Below are 15,508 nucleotides of genomic sequence, written 5' to 3'. Positions count from 1 at the left end.
GCTTTCTCAGTTTTCTATATTTGATATTATGAATTAAAAGTTGAGACAATAGACTACTCTTTTTTTTTTTTTTTTAAATTTAAATCCCTACTTAAGGTATGTCTGGTCTTCTTGAATACACTAGCTGTATACATGTAAGCAAAAGCATAGTAGCCTGAGTTGAACACTGGTTCTAGATTGTAAATGCAGTGCAGCAGCATAAATCTACAAAACAGGCTCAGGGAAGGGAGCCGCTCTCACGCCCGTCTCCCTTGCTACCTAATGTGGGACATAGCTTGTTGAAAAAAACCAGCCTGCTCCTGTGCTTTGAGAAACTACGCTCAGACGTTGGATTCTATAAAAGAGCGTTTGGGCTTTATGGGAGCCATGTGCAGAGCTGGGTTGTCTCTCGTCAGGCTCGCCTGCCTGTGCCTCCCCTCGGGGAAGCGTAGCTGGGAGGATGTGGTACCTCTGCCCTCTCGCTGGTGCAGCCGGTCTCCAAACTCACGGCCCTGCTGCTGGCTGTTGCTGTGGCTCACAGAGTGCTGCTCCTGGAATGATGCGTGTTTGAACTCATTGTTCAGCCCTTGGAACTCCATCACGGACATGCTGAAGCTCTCCACCCCTCCTCCCTGCCGGCTCAGGCCAGAGGCCTGCTGGCTGACTCGCACCGCTTTGTCCATGACCCCCATAAAGGGCCGGGGCTTTAACTCAGGTTTTGTCTTGAAGCTACCGCTGCTCTTGATAGGGCACGGGGCATCTGGTGCCTGCTGCCTGCCCCCATCTGACAGGTTCCCACTGGAGGCCTGACTGGAGCTGGAGCCCCTTGAGCCTGTTGTTCCTGCTCCACCACCCTCCCGCCTAACCTCCATACCAGCACCTAAAGCGAGCGCCAGGCCATCCAGAGCCACAGAGTGGGTAGAGAGCCTGTCAGAGCCCCTGGAGAAGCTGGAGGAGCGCGGCTGGTACATCTGCAGAGGTCCAGGTGGGGAGGAGCTGTTGGGAGACATAGGGTGATAGTGCTCAGTAGGACTGAGCCCAGAGTGTTCACAGGATCCAGGGCCGATGTCGATACCCATAACAGGTGCAGGCCTCAGAGAGGTGGAGATGTGTCTACCTGGCAAAGGACTAGAAGGACCGCACAGAGACAGAGGCCTGCCCCCAATTCTGCTCCCTGACTGGAGGGAGTGGCACTGGTGATGAGTCCTGCTGCCCTGGCTCTGGAGTTGCCTGTTAACAGCAGGAACTGGCTCGGGCATGTCCACAAACAGCTGGTTCTGTACATATTCCTCTTGATGAAAGCTCGGCGACTGATCTCCTAATCCAAAGGCCACAGCTCCGGGGAGAGTCCTGTTCGGAGCGTATGGATTCAGAGGCCAAAATTCAGGACTTTTCCCACACTGCAGGCTCACCTCCTCGCCATCTTCCTTTTCTTCTTCCTTCTCCGCATTGGCCTGCTCTGCTGGGATGTGCCTTTCCAGACTTCCCTGTGAAAAGATGTCCGTTTCCTCCTCTGTGGTTTGATGATGGTGGGTGTGAGGGTCCCTGTTGTAACCCTGTGCCGAGTTGTTGCTGGAAAGCTTCTGATGATGCTTACATTCCTCCTCTACTCGTGCCAGCAGGCGTCGGATCTCCCGGTTGGACGGGCAGAGTCGTGCTGCTTCGTGGAGATCTGCCAGCGCTGCAGCAAACTGCCTGGGGAGAACCGAGAAAACGAACAAAAGGAACTTTTTAAAAATACAGAGAGGACGCGGGCCTTTTCTCGCAAGAATTTCCTCTAAGCAAAAGGATTCGGCTCGAAGTATACTTGAATATTGTTGTACCTGCTACTCCTCTTGGCCCGGGCTCTGGCGTAAAAGGCTTCATAAGACCTTGGTTTCAGTTCCAGGGCTTTTGTTGCAAACTCCTCAGCTATGCCAAAGTCCTGCAGAAAAATGCATTTAGTGACACGCGCTGTTTGTATTTCAAATTAAATGTGACGCTGTGACGTGCAGCAACAAATAAACCCCACTGTATGATCAGCTGCGTTTCTAAGTGCCTAGCCTGGAGAGTGCCGGCTCTGCAGAAATAATTTGAGGCCATTCCAGTAATAAAAAAAAGAACAATACTGTTTGTTTGCCGCTTCATTATATGGAGCTGAGGATCAAAACCTGTTTAATGAAACAGAACTCGCGCTGCAATCATTTTTATTGACCAGGAGCAGAAGGAGAGCGGCTTGCCTTTCCTGCTGGTTTTTACTGCTCCCATCATCACTCTCAGGTGAATATTTAATGACACCAACACAGTGTGATTCTGTCCTTCAGAGTGAGGTCAAAACGACAGCCTTGAATGTGAGATTGTGAGCGTCGCTGTTGAATGTTTAATGACGGTATCATGTAGTCTCCCTGCTGGCCCCTACTGCCTGCGTTCAGCTGTAATATGTGGATTTTAGCCAGCGCGTTAGTGCGGCCACTGTAAATAAACCCCCTGCAGAGCCACGGAGAAGGAAAGAGAGTGGACTTAGCCTGCCAGAGAGAGTGACCTTATCACATCACATTATCTGCTCCATTATTCATCGGCCACACTGACCCTAAGGATGGCATTTTTACACAGTCTGTTAGGACGTCTGTCATCACCAGGGTGGGTTCCAGCCCTGGCTGCAGGCCACACACACATCTATCTCCACACTAACGGCACACAGTTATTCATTATGTCACCACCTGCTTCCAGGTCTTACAAGTACATTCTGTTTACCAGGGAGGCCTGAAATTAGATCTGAAAAGCAGCTATATTTTTGCATTGCGCTATACCAGCGGAGACATGTTCTTTTTATGTTGATACAGATAAATAATACATCTTGAGAAACCGTGTATCTTGCCTCGGCCGCCCTAACTGACATTCCCTAGGTGTCCAACAAACCTGCAGATGTTAAATAGTGCAGAAGTGGTTTGGTACAGCTGTGAGTCTTACGTTGGTTTTCCTGCGGCACCGTGAAAGGTTTAGATAGAGGGAGACTCGCAGGTCTTTCAAGCCTTTCAGCTCCTCTCCTTGCCCCTCACGTGGTAGTTTCCTTAGGGCATACTGATAACGCTGGCTTGCTTCTTTCATACGTCCCTTCTGTGAAAGAAGAGAAAAACTCAAAGGGGGTTACTGACAACTAATCGTTTTCCCACCACATGTAACATGTAACATTCGCTATACCGCACCTTGTAAAGTAAGTTCCCTTCCTCCATCAGCTTCTGCAGCAGGATGAGGAGAATGTCTGGTTTGGAGGAAGCCATAGCCCACGTAGCATGACCTGATGGAGGGGTACAAAAACTTTTTGTATTATCCTGCCTCACCTTATCTCTTGTTCTTTGGATGTTAAATATGTCACATATGTCGAGTACCTGATCGATCGTGCGGAGCCGTTCTATAGCCTTTTGTTTGATAACGGAGAGCAACCAGGGATGGAGAGAGAGAGAGGTGAGAAGGGAGTTAGACAAGTGGATGTAAAACTGCTCGTGTGTGGCAGTAATCAAAGATCTATCAAGCCGTAAAGAGCCACTGATTAGTTTAAGGCGAATACGAGCGCACTTTGAGTGATGGGCTTAGCCTGAGACGCGTCGATTCAACTTTATGCTATGTTAGACGTCGTGCCGCAATTAGTGAAGAAAAATTGTTGTACAATAATTAGTTTTGAAGAGGAGCAATGATGGGAGCAAAGTTGTCATGGCAACGGGATCTGGGGCCTGGTCTTCATACATTGCTTTAAAAAAAAAAAAAACTCAACTAGGTGACTAGGTTAGGACCATGTAGGAGGAGTTACCTCTTCCTCTGAACCACTGCTATCTTGTCGGGTGTTTGTGTCTTATCACAGCCTTGTTGGTTCTCAAATACTTCATTCATAACTGTTTGGAAGGAAATCTCACATTTTTTTTCATAATGTGTGGGACTGATAAATAATTCCCTTTTGAATGAAGTAGCTCTTCTCTAAAAAGCAATAAGTCAGGGCACGCAGCATTGCCTTGAGACAAATGTGGTTCAGACAACTGATTTAAGGGATCCTGATGATCGTGCAATATTCTCTCTACTCCAAATGCTCTTGTTATTACAGTAACACAACATTTGTTTGTGCTTATTAAATGTAGTTTCGTTTTTTTTGCCTGATTGCTTATGCCTCAAAGATGCAGAAAAATGTATTTTATTCTTTAGTTTCATGGCAGCAAGAAGGCCTGGTCGGTGTTGACCTTTAAGGTGTGAGGTTTGGGTGTTTCATCCATGCCTGTGTGGGTCACAGTCTAAAGACATGACTGCAAGGTTAATCCCACAGGAAAAAGAGACAACTTGCATTTGAAGCCGTTACTCAGATAACCCCACTTTCTGTTTTGGTTCAAAACCCCTTCACGGGTGTAAGACTGCTTGAGACGCAGACGTGAAACTGAATCAGTAGCCTGTAATCAATCAGTGTGGCAGACTTCAGTGACAGGAGAAGAGAAAGACGATGAATGGGTAAAGTTGGAACGCTACGGGTACCTATGCATCTTCACTGCCTTGCTCCTAACAAAGCAAACACATATAAAGTTGTGCTTTTCGTGTTTTCATTGCACACAATGCGAAAAATGTACAGTATAGACTATACTAGGTAAGTGAACCTCTGCGATTAAATAAAATAAAGGCAAGCAAAATGTGGTTAATTATAAACGCTTAAGTCTGCTCTTCTTGGAAAATATAGCCTGGTTTGGTTCATCATAAATCCCTGCAGGAAACCCCTGGTGGAGGTTGTTGCTGCTAAAGGAGGTTCTACCAAGTTTTAAATTCAAGAGATACTTATACTATATTGAAATATTTCTATGCTATACTGCTTTTACTCCACTACATTTTGAGTCCAATCATTATGTTTTTTACTCCATACTAAGCTTTACTTGCTTATTATTTTACAAAGTAATTGCATTGTTACAGTTTAAGCTAGTGAGCAACATATAAGTAATTAAACTACCAACAGCTGCAACAATAAAGAGATATATGCATCAACAAATCAATAATAATAATACAACAATATCAAGTCATGATTCTGAAAAGCATCAATTCAAATGTGCAAATTTAATTTAGATTCAGGTTCTTTAAATATATTTGAATATATAATCTCTAAAGTAGTAAACTACTTACTACTAGAATTTTAACTAATTAAATAATAAGTTAAAATATTTTTTTCCACACATTTCTATCACATGATCACCTTTGTGTAGTTTAAGCAATACTTGTGCAGCTTTACTTTTCACATAATAAATCTGCGTATGATACAGGGCTGCATATGAGCTTGACAATTATATTTTGCACACCATTTACTTTGCACCCTTATTAAACATTTCTTTGTGTCTCCTCCTGAAATCAAACCAGGGATCATTTGCTCTTTAAGTGAATTTGTAAACCACTGCACTCAGATAAACCTACAAGTTTCAAAACCTTTTTTTTTTTTTTTTTATAAGATGTGGCCTTTACTGCAGGCCTGCTAAAGTTTAAACAAAAAAAAGGTTCATACCCATTTTGGATCCCTTCTTAAGCAGCGACGCCACCAGCGCCGGGTTCTGGCAGCCAGTCGCTCTCTCCGAAACTCTGGAACTGTTGTCAGCTCTCTCCAGCACCGCTCCATTTTCCACCAGGCAATGCACCTGAACAGTCATTGAACAATATTAACATATTTATATTTAAATTAATTACTTCAGCGATGAAATGCTGATTTTTAAATAGTCTCATTGATTATGAGCAGTAAGCCTCACTAAATTAGCAGACGGGCGCTCTGCTGCTGACTTTGGAAAACTGTTGATTATCAAAGTCTTTGATTACTCTCCTGCTCATCAGCGGAACAAATCAAAGCCAAAATGCTTGGATTGAAGGCTGGCTGCATGAACTGTTGTGGAAATCTGAGGTCTTGTGCAGAGCGCCGCATGAAGATTGTTATGGTTATTATAGTAATTGCAACATTTATCTACAATTTATTGCAATTATGTGTTGCGTGTTGCTAATCATCTTTTAATTGCATGTTTTGCAGAATATTGTCAATAACCATTAAACCCACTGTATCTGCATCCCCGTTAAGGGCAGCTAGGTCAAGCGGAGTCCGCCCCTGTCTGTCTGGATGGTTCAGGTCAGCTCCTGCCTCCATCAGAACCTGCACTGCACCTTTCTGGCCCTTCATGCAGGCCCAGCTAAGTGCAGTCAGCCCCTCCTGATCAGCAGAGGACAGAGAAGCACCTGGGACCACAAACAATAAAAGTATTGCTCTCCAGTTCATATATATACACTTCAAACAACCTTGGATCTCACTGTAAAAGGTGCTTACTCTCACCCTTTGACAGCAGGAGTTCAACCGTGCTTGCGTGGCCCTCAGAGGCGGCCAGTATCAGCGCAGAGCGTCCCTGCTTATCAGTGGCGTCGATGTCTGCACCTTGCTTCAGTAGCAGCTCGGCAACCTGGGAAAGTGAGAATAAATCATTTTAAAAATTGAAAAAACAGAAGACAGAACTGGTAAGGAGAAGAACCTCCTCACCTGTGTGTGTCCATGTTTGGTAGCACTAAGCAGAGGGACCATTCCTCTGCGGTTTGCTTCCTCGAGCCCTGCCCCCCGCTCCAGGAGGAAGGCGCACATCTCGAGCCTCCCTCTCCCTGCTGCTGCACTGAGCACTGACAGAGGGTCGGCATAGAGATGAGGAGGCGAAGAGAAGAATATGTAATTGACACATTTAGGAGAGAAGTAGAAGCCGAAGTGAGAAACAGAAAGGAGACAAAAAAAGAGGCCTGTTATTTCCATAATCTGTATGATTCTAACACTTTTCTGCTTTTAAATGTAGATATCTGAGAAACACACTTTCTGTTACACAACGCAATAAAAAAAGCAAGCAGCATACAGTTATTTCTAATGATGACACACCAAACAATCTGCACCCCACCCTAATCAGCCAGTGTTATTCTGACAAACTGTGGGCACTGACCATTTTTTCCTCCCCAGTATGCGAGTCCCTCAGCTAATTGAGCTGCTGGGGACAGAGGCACGGTATTGATGCTGTACTGGTATATTCTCCAAGTACCCTTGATAAATGACATTCTGTTTAATGTGTCCACATGCTTCAGTGGACAAATCTATTATATAACACTGTGTTTAAGGAGGAGTTATTGCCATACGAGTCAAAGAAAAAAACAACAAACCCCCTCGCTGTGCAGCTGCCTGTGTTTAAGACGAATTTGTGGAGCTGCACAATGGAGCAGCGGGATCAGTGGAACTGCTGTTTTCAATACAAACTAAAGTGAACAGGTGAAAATATTCTTCTTAAAGGGGACCTATTAAGATTTGCTTTATTTTCTGCACTGTTACAATGGTGGATGCTCGTGTTAAACATGGCAAAGATTTTAAATTATGGGCTGAAAGCTCAGGATTCAGTTTTTGCCTATCTAGGCTATTTATGATTTCACTGGGGGAGCAGGGATATCCCTAATATGATCCTCTCAGGCACACAGCTTTATTTGGATCCATCCATTTTCTTGTGTGGGGCTTGAAGCCTATCTTGCAGTTTTGGCGGTCGGTCACAGTGCTAGCACAGAGAGACTGACAACAACACACTCACTCATCCATATCTATGGCTAATTCAGAACCACCGATTAGTTCATTAAGCATATTTTGGGCTGTGGGAGGAAGCTGGAGGAGACTAGATCTACCGGAGGTTTCTTACTGTTAAAAGGGAGTTTATCCTTCCCATGGTCGCTAAAGTACTCGCTCATGATTGTTGGGGTTTTGTCACACGCCAAGGCCAGTTCTAACCCACAGCCTTCCTGCTGCGAAGTGGCAGTGCTGACCACTGCACCCACGTGCCACATCAAAGATAAATAAAGTTTAGACTTTAACATTTTAGACACTAAAATGTTAAAGTTTGAAAGTAGAATAGGGGGTCCCCTTTAAAAAGAAGATTTAAAAAATGTGATATGCATCACTCACTCCCCAAACAAGTGGAAATCCTTGGTTCAGTAATTAGACTTTAACATGTACCTCGAATGACCACTTTGCCTTTGCTAATGGACTCTAATCTGATCATCCCAACACTAAACATAAAACAAAGCAAGAGCAGTGCCCACACAAAGGTGAATGTTCACAAGGGTACTTTGTGCTTCCTTTTTTTTGCTGCTTCGGTCCTGCAGGGGACTGTGTAATAGAATTATAGCATAATGGTGCTGTAGGCACAGAAAAAAGGCCGTGTGTCTGACATGCTTTCAGGAAATGGACTTAACAGAATTCTGCAAGCTGCACTATCACATCCATGACAGAGGTAAACGTATTACAATTGAATAGCAGCTGCTTTTAGATTTTACGAATGCGACTGGACATAAGATAATCAGACGATAAATGTGATGCTCCATTTATGCCAAAAAACAAATATGATTTACAATCAAATCTGCTTTTTGATATCAACCAGAGCATCTTAAAAAAAAAAAAATCGTACTACTAAAAGCAGCTAATGGATATTGTTACGATGAGCTCCTGCAGCCCCCCTGACATACAGGTAAGTTTATTGTGTGTCCCCTGCACAGAGCTAAAATGTGCATGAAATGCAACCCCGAAGCCCTTGAGCATGACTCTAGGACCACAGTGACTGACAGAAAGAGGTGAGAAAGCTAAATTTATCTGAGTGGTAGCAGAAATGCACCCGTTTCTCCCCAGAGTGAGTCGTGAGCGTCCATCTGCACCGCCAGCTGTTCATCTTTCAAGTCCAGCAAGCTTTTCACCACCTGCAGGAAAACACAATTTACAGTCTTCTATTGCTGGCTTGCTGCACACAAAACAGAGCAAAGCACCCACAGACCTTGAACAGAAAATAACAAACCACATCTAATGAATCCTCTGCATCAGCCAAGGACAAGCACCACGTTCCACATAGAGACGAATTTCAGCAATTTTAAAAATGTTTCTGTCAGCGGGACCTTGATCTGATACATACCTGTGTGTGCCCCACGCCGGCTGCCGCTGTAGCTGCCTGCTGTGCTGCCTGTGTTTTTCCAGTCACAGTCTCACCGCTGTGGTGCTGCTGTGGGTCAGTGGGAATCTCCTCTCCCCAATCCTGGCCCAGCAGGATGTTGATGATTTCTACATGGCCCTTCAGCCCGGCGTGGACCAGCGCGCACTGGCCGCTCTTATCAGCATGGCTCACCTGGCGCAGAGGGATACGCAGAAGGACTTAGAACACTGACCCTGGCTAGTGCCTGTAATACGCTGGCCTAGATCAGCCCAATATACTGTGTGTCATCCTTCTCCTAGAATAGATCCCGGAGCTGTGGTGAATGTAAAACTGGAGCGGTTCCGGACATCAGTGATGTAGAGATACTGAGAGGCAGAGTGTTCTGTCACAGATTAAAATCTGATCTATTCACGGTAATTATGCCCGTTACGCCCTCCCAGCCCATAGTTGTCTGTCTTCATCTTGGCACAGAAGTGACACTGACCTTGCTCCCTTTCTTGCAGAGCAGGCTGACGATGTCGGCGTGACCCGCGGCGGCAGCCAGACACAGGGGCGTCATGCCGCTGTCGGTGGTACCATCTGCAGGAGCGCCCATTTCAAGCAGCAGAGCGACCATCTCTACATGACCCAGGTGGGCATGCACAGCCAGGATGGGAGCATGTCCTATCACCTCCGTACACCAGGTCACGCTAGCGCCACCGAGCATTAACAGACGACTCACCTACAAAATGAAAAGAAGTTCCGAGTTATCAGTTTGTATGAAAATATATATATGAAGAGAACATTTAAATATAGAGCACTGCAGTGTGTCACCTTGATATTAGGTGTATATAGGTTTCGCAGGGAGGCCAGTGCAGCAGACAAACTGTCGGTGCTGCAGTTTACCCACATGGCCTGCAGAACGCTGGAGGACACACCTGTCTTCTTACTCAGACCCTGTAAGTGTGACAGAGGCGCAGGCAGAGAGATGCCGAGAGTTAAAAACATTTTTCTGATGGAGAATTCGAATCGCTCCTCGGGATAACGCAGCAGAGTGTAGCTCACACACATAAGACAGTTCAATATTCACTGTTGATGTTTATGTTTATGAGTAGTGCTAATATGCGTGGGTGACAGTAGGAACCTGGGTTCACTCTTACTCATGTGTTTCCATGCAGCTAAACACGGTAAAGTATGGGACCTTGTTTATGTGAAGCTTTTGGATTCCTCAGCTACGCTCATAAACCTACTTAACAAGTTATATACAGAGTATCACATTTCCTATTACCTTGAATATGTGAGCCTTGAGGATGTGGTGCCCCATTTCCATAGTCTGCTGCCTGTTGAGCTTTCCCTCCTGTCTGGAGAACATGAATGCCAGGAGAGCGTGGCCGCTCCTGTGCGATTTACAAATAAGAAACAGGATACATTACCAAAAGTTCTAATCAAATAAATCTACGGTGCCGTGAGAAAGCATTTGCCGCTTCCTGATTTGTTATTTTTTGCATATTTATCTGACTTACATGTTTCAGATCATCAAACAAATTTTATTATAGGCAAAAATAACCCAAGGAAATACAAAATGCAATTTTTTAATGATTTTAAATTCAGCACTGTTCCAGCTTTTCTCCATTTGTGGATAATGGCTCTCACTGTGGTTCACTGGAGTCCCAAAGTCTTAGAACGACTTTGTAAACCGTTTCCAGACTGATAAGACATCAGGGATTTTGTTTCTCAGCTGTTTTGTGAGATTGTGACATGAACGTGTTGCTGTTTGAGATCTTTTAGCCTGCTTCGCTTTGTCATACAGGTTCTATTTAAGTGATTTCTTGATTCAGCAGGTCTTCCAGTAATCAGGCCTGGGTGTGGCTAATAAAATGTAATTTCGTTTTCTACAAAATGTGGGTAATTACAGTTAATCCATGATTTAACAACAGGGAAAATTACTTTTTCACATATGGTCAGGTAGGTTTGGATCAAATCCTAATTTAAAAACTGCATTTTGTATTTACTCAGGTTGTCTAATAATAACATTTGTTTAATGAGCTGAATTTTTTAAATCTTAAACTGATTTGTTATACATGAATCTTAAGAGTCCTCTGCTGCGCGACCATTTTAGTCTCACCTGGGGTCACAGAGAAAGTCGCTGCTTTCTCCATCAGCTCGCCAAACCAACCACTCTCTGAAGGAGGGATGACACAGCATCCGTGTGCCGTCTCTGCGTCTCACCTACGAACACAAGTGATAGTTACATTTCTTAAATGATTCCCTTAGCGTCCAACCAGATCTTCTTAGATGTCACTGGATTTTATTCACACATTATTCAAACCAGACAAAAGTTTGACTCATTACGGACGCCGTCACGCCACCATATCAACAATCTTACCATGAACCCAGCCAGGCTGTCTAATCTCTGCTGGAAGTCCTTCCACTCCAGCTCCCCCTTGACACTGCCTGCGTTCAGTGCTCTGAACATTTGCTCATCAGCCAGTGGGTGCAGAGACGCCAGTGCCACATTTAGCACCGGAAGCACCCGCTCAAAGAGCTCTTTATCCGGAAAGCTCACACGACACATCAGCAGGTACACCTAACAGACAGCACATGCTGTTAATCATTTGCAGTGGATTTTCTTTACTTTACATTAAAATAATGAAACAATAAACAATTTAAAAATATACAACAACACTGTTTGGCAAAATGTAGCTGGCAGGTAGCGCTTTGATGTGCTTTTGATGTTTGTGTGGTGGGTTTATGGTAAATATTAATCACATTATCAGGACCAACGTAAACATCTTCTGTAAAGCTAGTCTGCATGACAGCTTCTATAATTTTGCAGTACTGGATTCGATGCCATCTTGCACCTATTAATAAGCCGGTCGGAGGATTGCACGCATCATCATGATGGTAAAAACACATGTAAGTGTGAGTCAAAGGTAAAATAAGCTAAAAGTACAGTGTATTTCAAGAGCTTATGATTATTATTATTATTGTTATTAGATTCATCGGGCACTCCAGTTGTTTCTGTGTATAACTGTTGCCGTCCACAACCTTGGCCTACACATCCTTACCTCACATTTATGCTTCCTTTTTGTGGCATCATCCAATCTTTGTGTAATTGCATTTCTAAGTCATCCATTGCCTGACTTTACACCAATGATTATGTAACAATAAAATGTCATTTTTACCAAGAGCTATTTTTGGCACTTTTTATGAAGTTTCAGCCTTCTGTCACGTTTATTGATTTGAGCAGCGTGCGGGTACCGTTTCCTCTTCCTCCTGAAACACATCCCTGAATGTTGTTGCCCGTGTACCTTAATTGTGTGTAGATTTTATGAAGAGTGATTATTACTTCAGCCTGGAGCGAGATGCCATTTCACGACAGACAGCTCAACAGGATGACTGATAACTGTTAAGTGCTAGACTGTGAACTCGCCCAAATGTGGAGGAGGAGAACATTTCCAACAATGCACTTCAGGTAAAATATGTCTTTTTAACTCTGGAAGATTAAAAAATTGCAAATTACCTCTTTATTGAACTGATAACTCAGTGACACGCACATTATTCCACATCTGTGGTTCACAACCTTTTCTGTCATGCATAATTTAACAAACTACACCAGCTGGAGTGACGGATGCTGGCTGATTTTACAGTGTCAGACTTTTTAGAGCCCTTTAAAGGGGAGAACATTTTCTAAAGATCCCAAATACATCCTGACACGGATTTAGCAAAGCGGACTGACCACAGACTGTATATTGAAGATTGCTGTAGATGCAATGACAGCAAACATTGGTTAGTGAAGTGTAGCTGTGAAGGCTTGAGATGAGCTTTTCTCCATCACCACCTTTACAGTTGAAATCAGACTATACAATGCGTGTTATTAGCCAATGAGCTGAGTCATTAGTTCATTAGCTAATGACTTGCCATTTACAAGTCGTTAGGGAAAGAGGTGGACTCTGGTTCACCTTCATTTCTGACCATAATTTACATGATGAACTTCACGATGACTTGATGCTAGAGACTGAGCCCTCTATTATCAAGAAAGTGCAGCGGCTACTTTAGAGTCTGTTGGGGCTGTAGGCAGACATTCACAGGAGACACCGTCAACCAGTGAACATCACTGTTATCTTATTTATGACACCAACAGTTAAAAATAATAATAATAATAATGAAATGTAAGAGGTCTTATTGTACCAATGGTAATTATGTGTCTTGGCTGTTCTATGCCCTCCAGATCCAAAGACCTACTCTACTAAAGTTAGACCTAAGCAGGATCAACAGGAGTCAGCAGATCCAGGTGTGCCCTAAGTGGTCAGGCCTCCACCAGTGTCAGGGAAAATTCTGCACTTTGCCGCTGCTGTAGTTTAAAGTTTGTCAGGTCCTTAGGGGCCCCCTCCCAACTGGCTTGGGACGCCCAAGCAGTTGCCTGCCTTGCCTGTTGTTCCATCAGTGCCCCTGGAAAAGTGTTTGCTATGGTCACTAATAGGCACAGGTGCCAAACTGGCCCTGGGGCTAAATTATTAAAGACTGAAAAATCACCGAGCTCTCGTGTTATTGTTGGTACTGCAGAAATTTTGTCTGTCATTGCTTCAGGTATGTTATGCTAGCAGTCTGATGCACACAGATAAATATCTAAATGACTGGGTATCTCATCTAAAATATGAACGCAGGTCACTGGGTTTCAAATAACTGACTGCTATGGGTGCGTGAATTAAGTCTGAGATGGTCAAAACATCATCTGATTTGTTGCTCTTAATTCCCAATTTCAGCTTCAGCGATTTGGAGGCTAGTAAAAAGTAAAGTAATATTACAGCACAGTAAATGTTGTCAGAAAAAATGCTGAACATCTGTTCAAGGTGGAGGTTTTTAATTCTTGCATACTGGATACGCTAATATAGACTTCATTTGTTTTGGATGGGTGGAATACATCAAATGTAATTTTTGGTTTTTTGAGCATCCTGGACAGATGATACATGAGAAAATGATCTCTGATCTGATATCCTTTTAATTTTGTTATTAATTCGAAGTACCGAAATAGTACCACTAAAATCGAAATGATACCCATCCCAAGTCCCAGAGCAAAGGAACCAAGGATTGTTTGTCGACAGATTTTTATACAAATGGAAGCCTTTTTGACAAAAGGGTCGGCCCCTACAGACCATTAAGAAGTATGCAGCTCTAAGACACTTTCACTCTACAGGACTTGCTGAGATATTTCTCCCTGCAGGCAGCTAGCTGGCTAGGTTTCCAGCAACAAGAAATGCTTTTTGCACCCTGAGAGAAGCGAGTGATTTCACAACAGACTGGCAAGACGGCCACCATCAAATTAGAGTTTCTATTAGTCTAAAGATAATGTGGAAGAGAGTATTCACCACAAACCCTACCCCTGTGTATACACAGATAAGCTGTAAAGCAGAACTTTTAGAACAGCTAATGTTTATTTCCTATTTGATTTACAGGGAGATTTATCCATTACTTTAGGCTAATGTGAACTACTTCGGTGCACGCTTTTATTTATGCTTGTCCAGTGCTTTGCTGTTCTGCACTCTCAGATTAGTAGAGCTTCCAGGTACCTTTCAGTAAGACGTTTCAAATGAGCATTTTTACAAATCAATGCTCTACATGTCTGACCTCTGACAGGGAGACAGGCACGACCAGGTAGTTTCCTCCCTTCAGTGCCAGATCGCCTTTGTGGAACAGATCCAGGGTCAGCTGAAGATAGAGGATGGAGCCGTGGCTCCGTGTTGACAGATGGCTGCTGAATTTGCTCAGGAGCAGAGGATCAGGGGCGGAACCTGTTGGCGTGGTGACATTAGCGGCAATCTGGGTGCTGCTGCTGACCCGGTGATGGATGTAGTCACTCAGGTCGGCTCCCAGATCGCTGCTGTCTGGCAGGATGTCCAGCGAAATACCAGAGAACGGAAGGAGGGTGGTGATATCCTGCAGGAGAAGAAACAGTTAAATTACTGCTGATACCACACAAAGGCACAATTCAACAGTTAAAGAGCTGCAGTCTGAGGTGTATTAGCAAAGGACACATTTAAAGCACCAAAATCAGGACCCATTCCTCAGATGCTGTTGCCTCTGACTCACGCAGAGCCATGGGATACAGTACAGTAAATACTGTGACAATGACTCAAGCTCCAACATTGCTCACAGGCATCTCTCAGATTCGCATTTCATCTCCTTGCTTGCCATCCTCAGCTGCTCAACACCGGCCAAAACCAGCTATGACTGATCAAAAAAAAAAAAAGAAAAAAAAATCCATGTTATTGCAGCTCAGTTCCTCATTAACCATCACTGACATTTTGGTTCAACGACAAGCAGCGGACATGTGATCGCGGACAGTGCTTCGCTTAACCCCTTCACAACACTTCACTGCGAAATATTCAGGTCGTCATACAAGAGCGACCTGTGAAATGGTTGAAGTGGTAAAAAAGAGAGGAGCGGTACTGCTCATCCTTAACTTTTGATATTTAATGCTCACTGACTTTTAGTGAATCATGAAGAAAATAACCCCGAATGTGTTTTGTGTATTCCCAAACACTAATCCAATTATGCAACCGACTGGCTGGCTGTCAAGCTCCAGA

The 15,508-nt window shown here is 44.0% G+C and overlaps 1 protein-coding gene across 1 annotated transcript in view; it reads right to left on the bottom strand.

Annotated features, from left to right (window-relative positions):
* Positions 1-10: 10 nt before the first annotated feature.
* The window catches only part of LOC146678856 (protein TANC1-like), a 45,348-nt gene continuing 29,850 nt past the window's right edge, over positions 11-15,508 (bottom strand). The window contains exons 10-26 of the mRNA XM_085403939.1: positions 14,550-14,858; positions 11,308-11,508; positions 11,047-11,150; positions 10,210-10,318; positions 9,756-9,878; positions 9,427-9,663; positions 8,925-9,134; positions 8,634-8,715; positions 6,488-6,621; positions 6,287-6,410; positions 6,017-6,192; positions 5,480-5,609; positions 3,348-3,377; positions 3,165-3,256; positions 2,929-3,075; positions 1,803-1,903; positions 11-1,674 (exon numbers count right to left, since the gene is read on the bottom strand). Of these exons, the coding sequence (XP_085260065.1) occupies positions 321-1,674; positions 1,803-1,903; positions 2,929-3,075; positions 3,165-3,256; positions 3,348-3,377; positions 5,480-5,609; positions 6,017-6,192; positions 6,287-6,410; positions 6,488-6,621; positions 8,634-8,715; positions 8,925-9,134; positions 9,427-9,663; positions 9,756-9,878; positions 10,210-10,318; positions 11,047-11,150; positions 11,308-11,508; positions 14,550-14,858 (3,663 nt within the window). The 3' untranslated portion in view covers positions 11-320. The remainder of the gene's footprint in view (positions 1,675-1,802; positions 1,904-2,928; positions 3,076-3,164; positions 3,257-3,347; positions 3,378-5,479; positions 5,610-6,016; positions 6,193-6,286; positions 6,411-6,487; positions 6,622-8,633; positions 8,716-8,924; positions 9,135-9,426; positions 9,664-9,755; positions 9,879-10,209; positions 10,319-11,046; positions 11,151-11,307; positions 11,509-14,549; positions 14,859-15,508) is intronic.

Source organism: Rhamphochromis longiceps, linkage group LG1 (genome assembly GCF_057381845.1).
Source record: "Rhamphochromis longiceps isolate RC_006_pf linkage group LG1, R_longiceps_female_GT1.1, whole genome shotgun sequence".
Classification (NCBI taxonomy): Eukaryota; Metazoa; Chordata; class Actinopteri; order Cichliformes; family Cichlidae; genus Rhamphochromis; species Rhamphochromis longiceps.
This window is presented reverse-complemented; position numbering and strand designations above follow the sequence as displayed.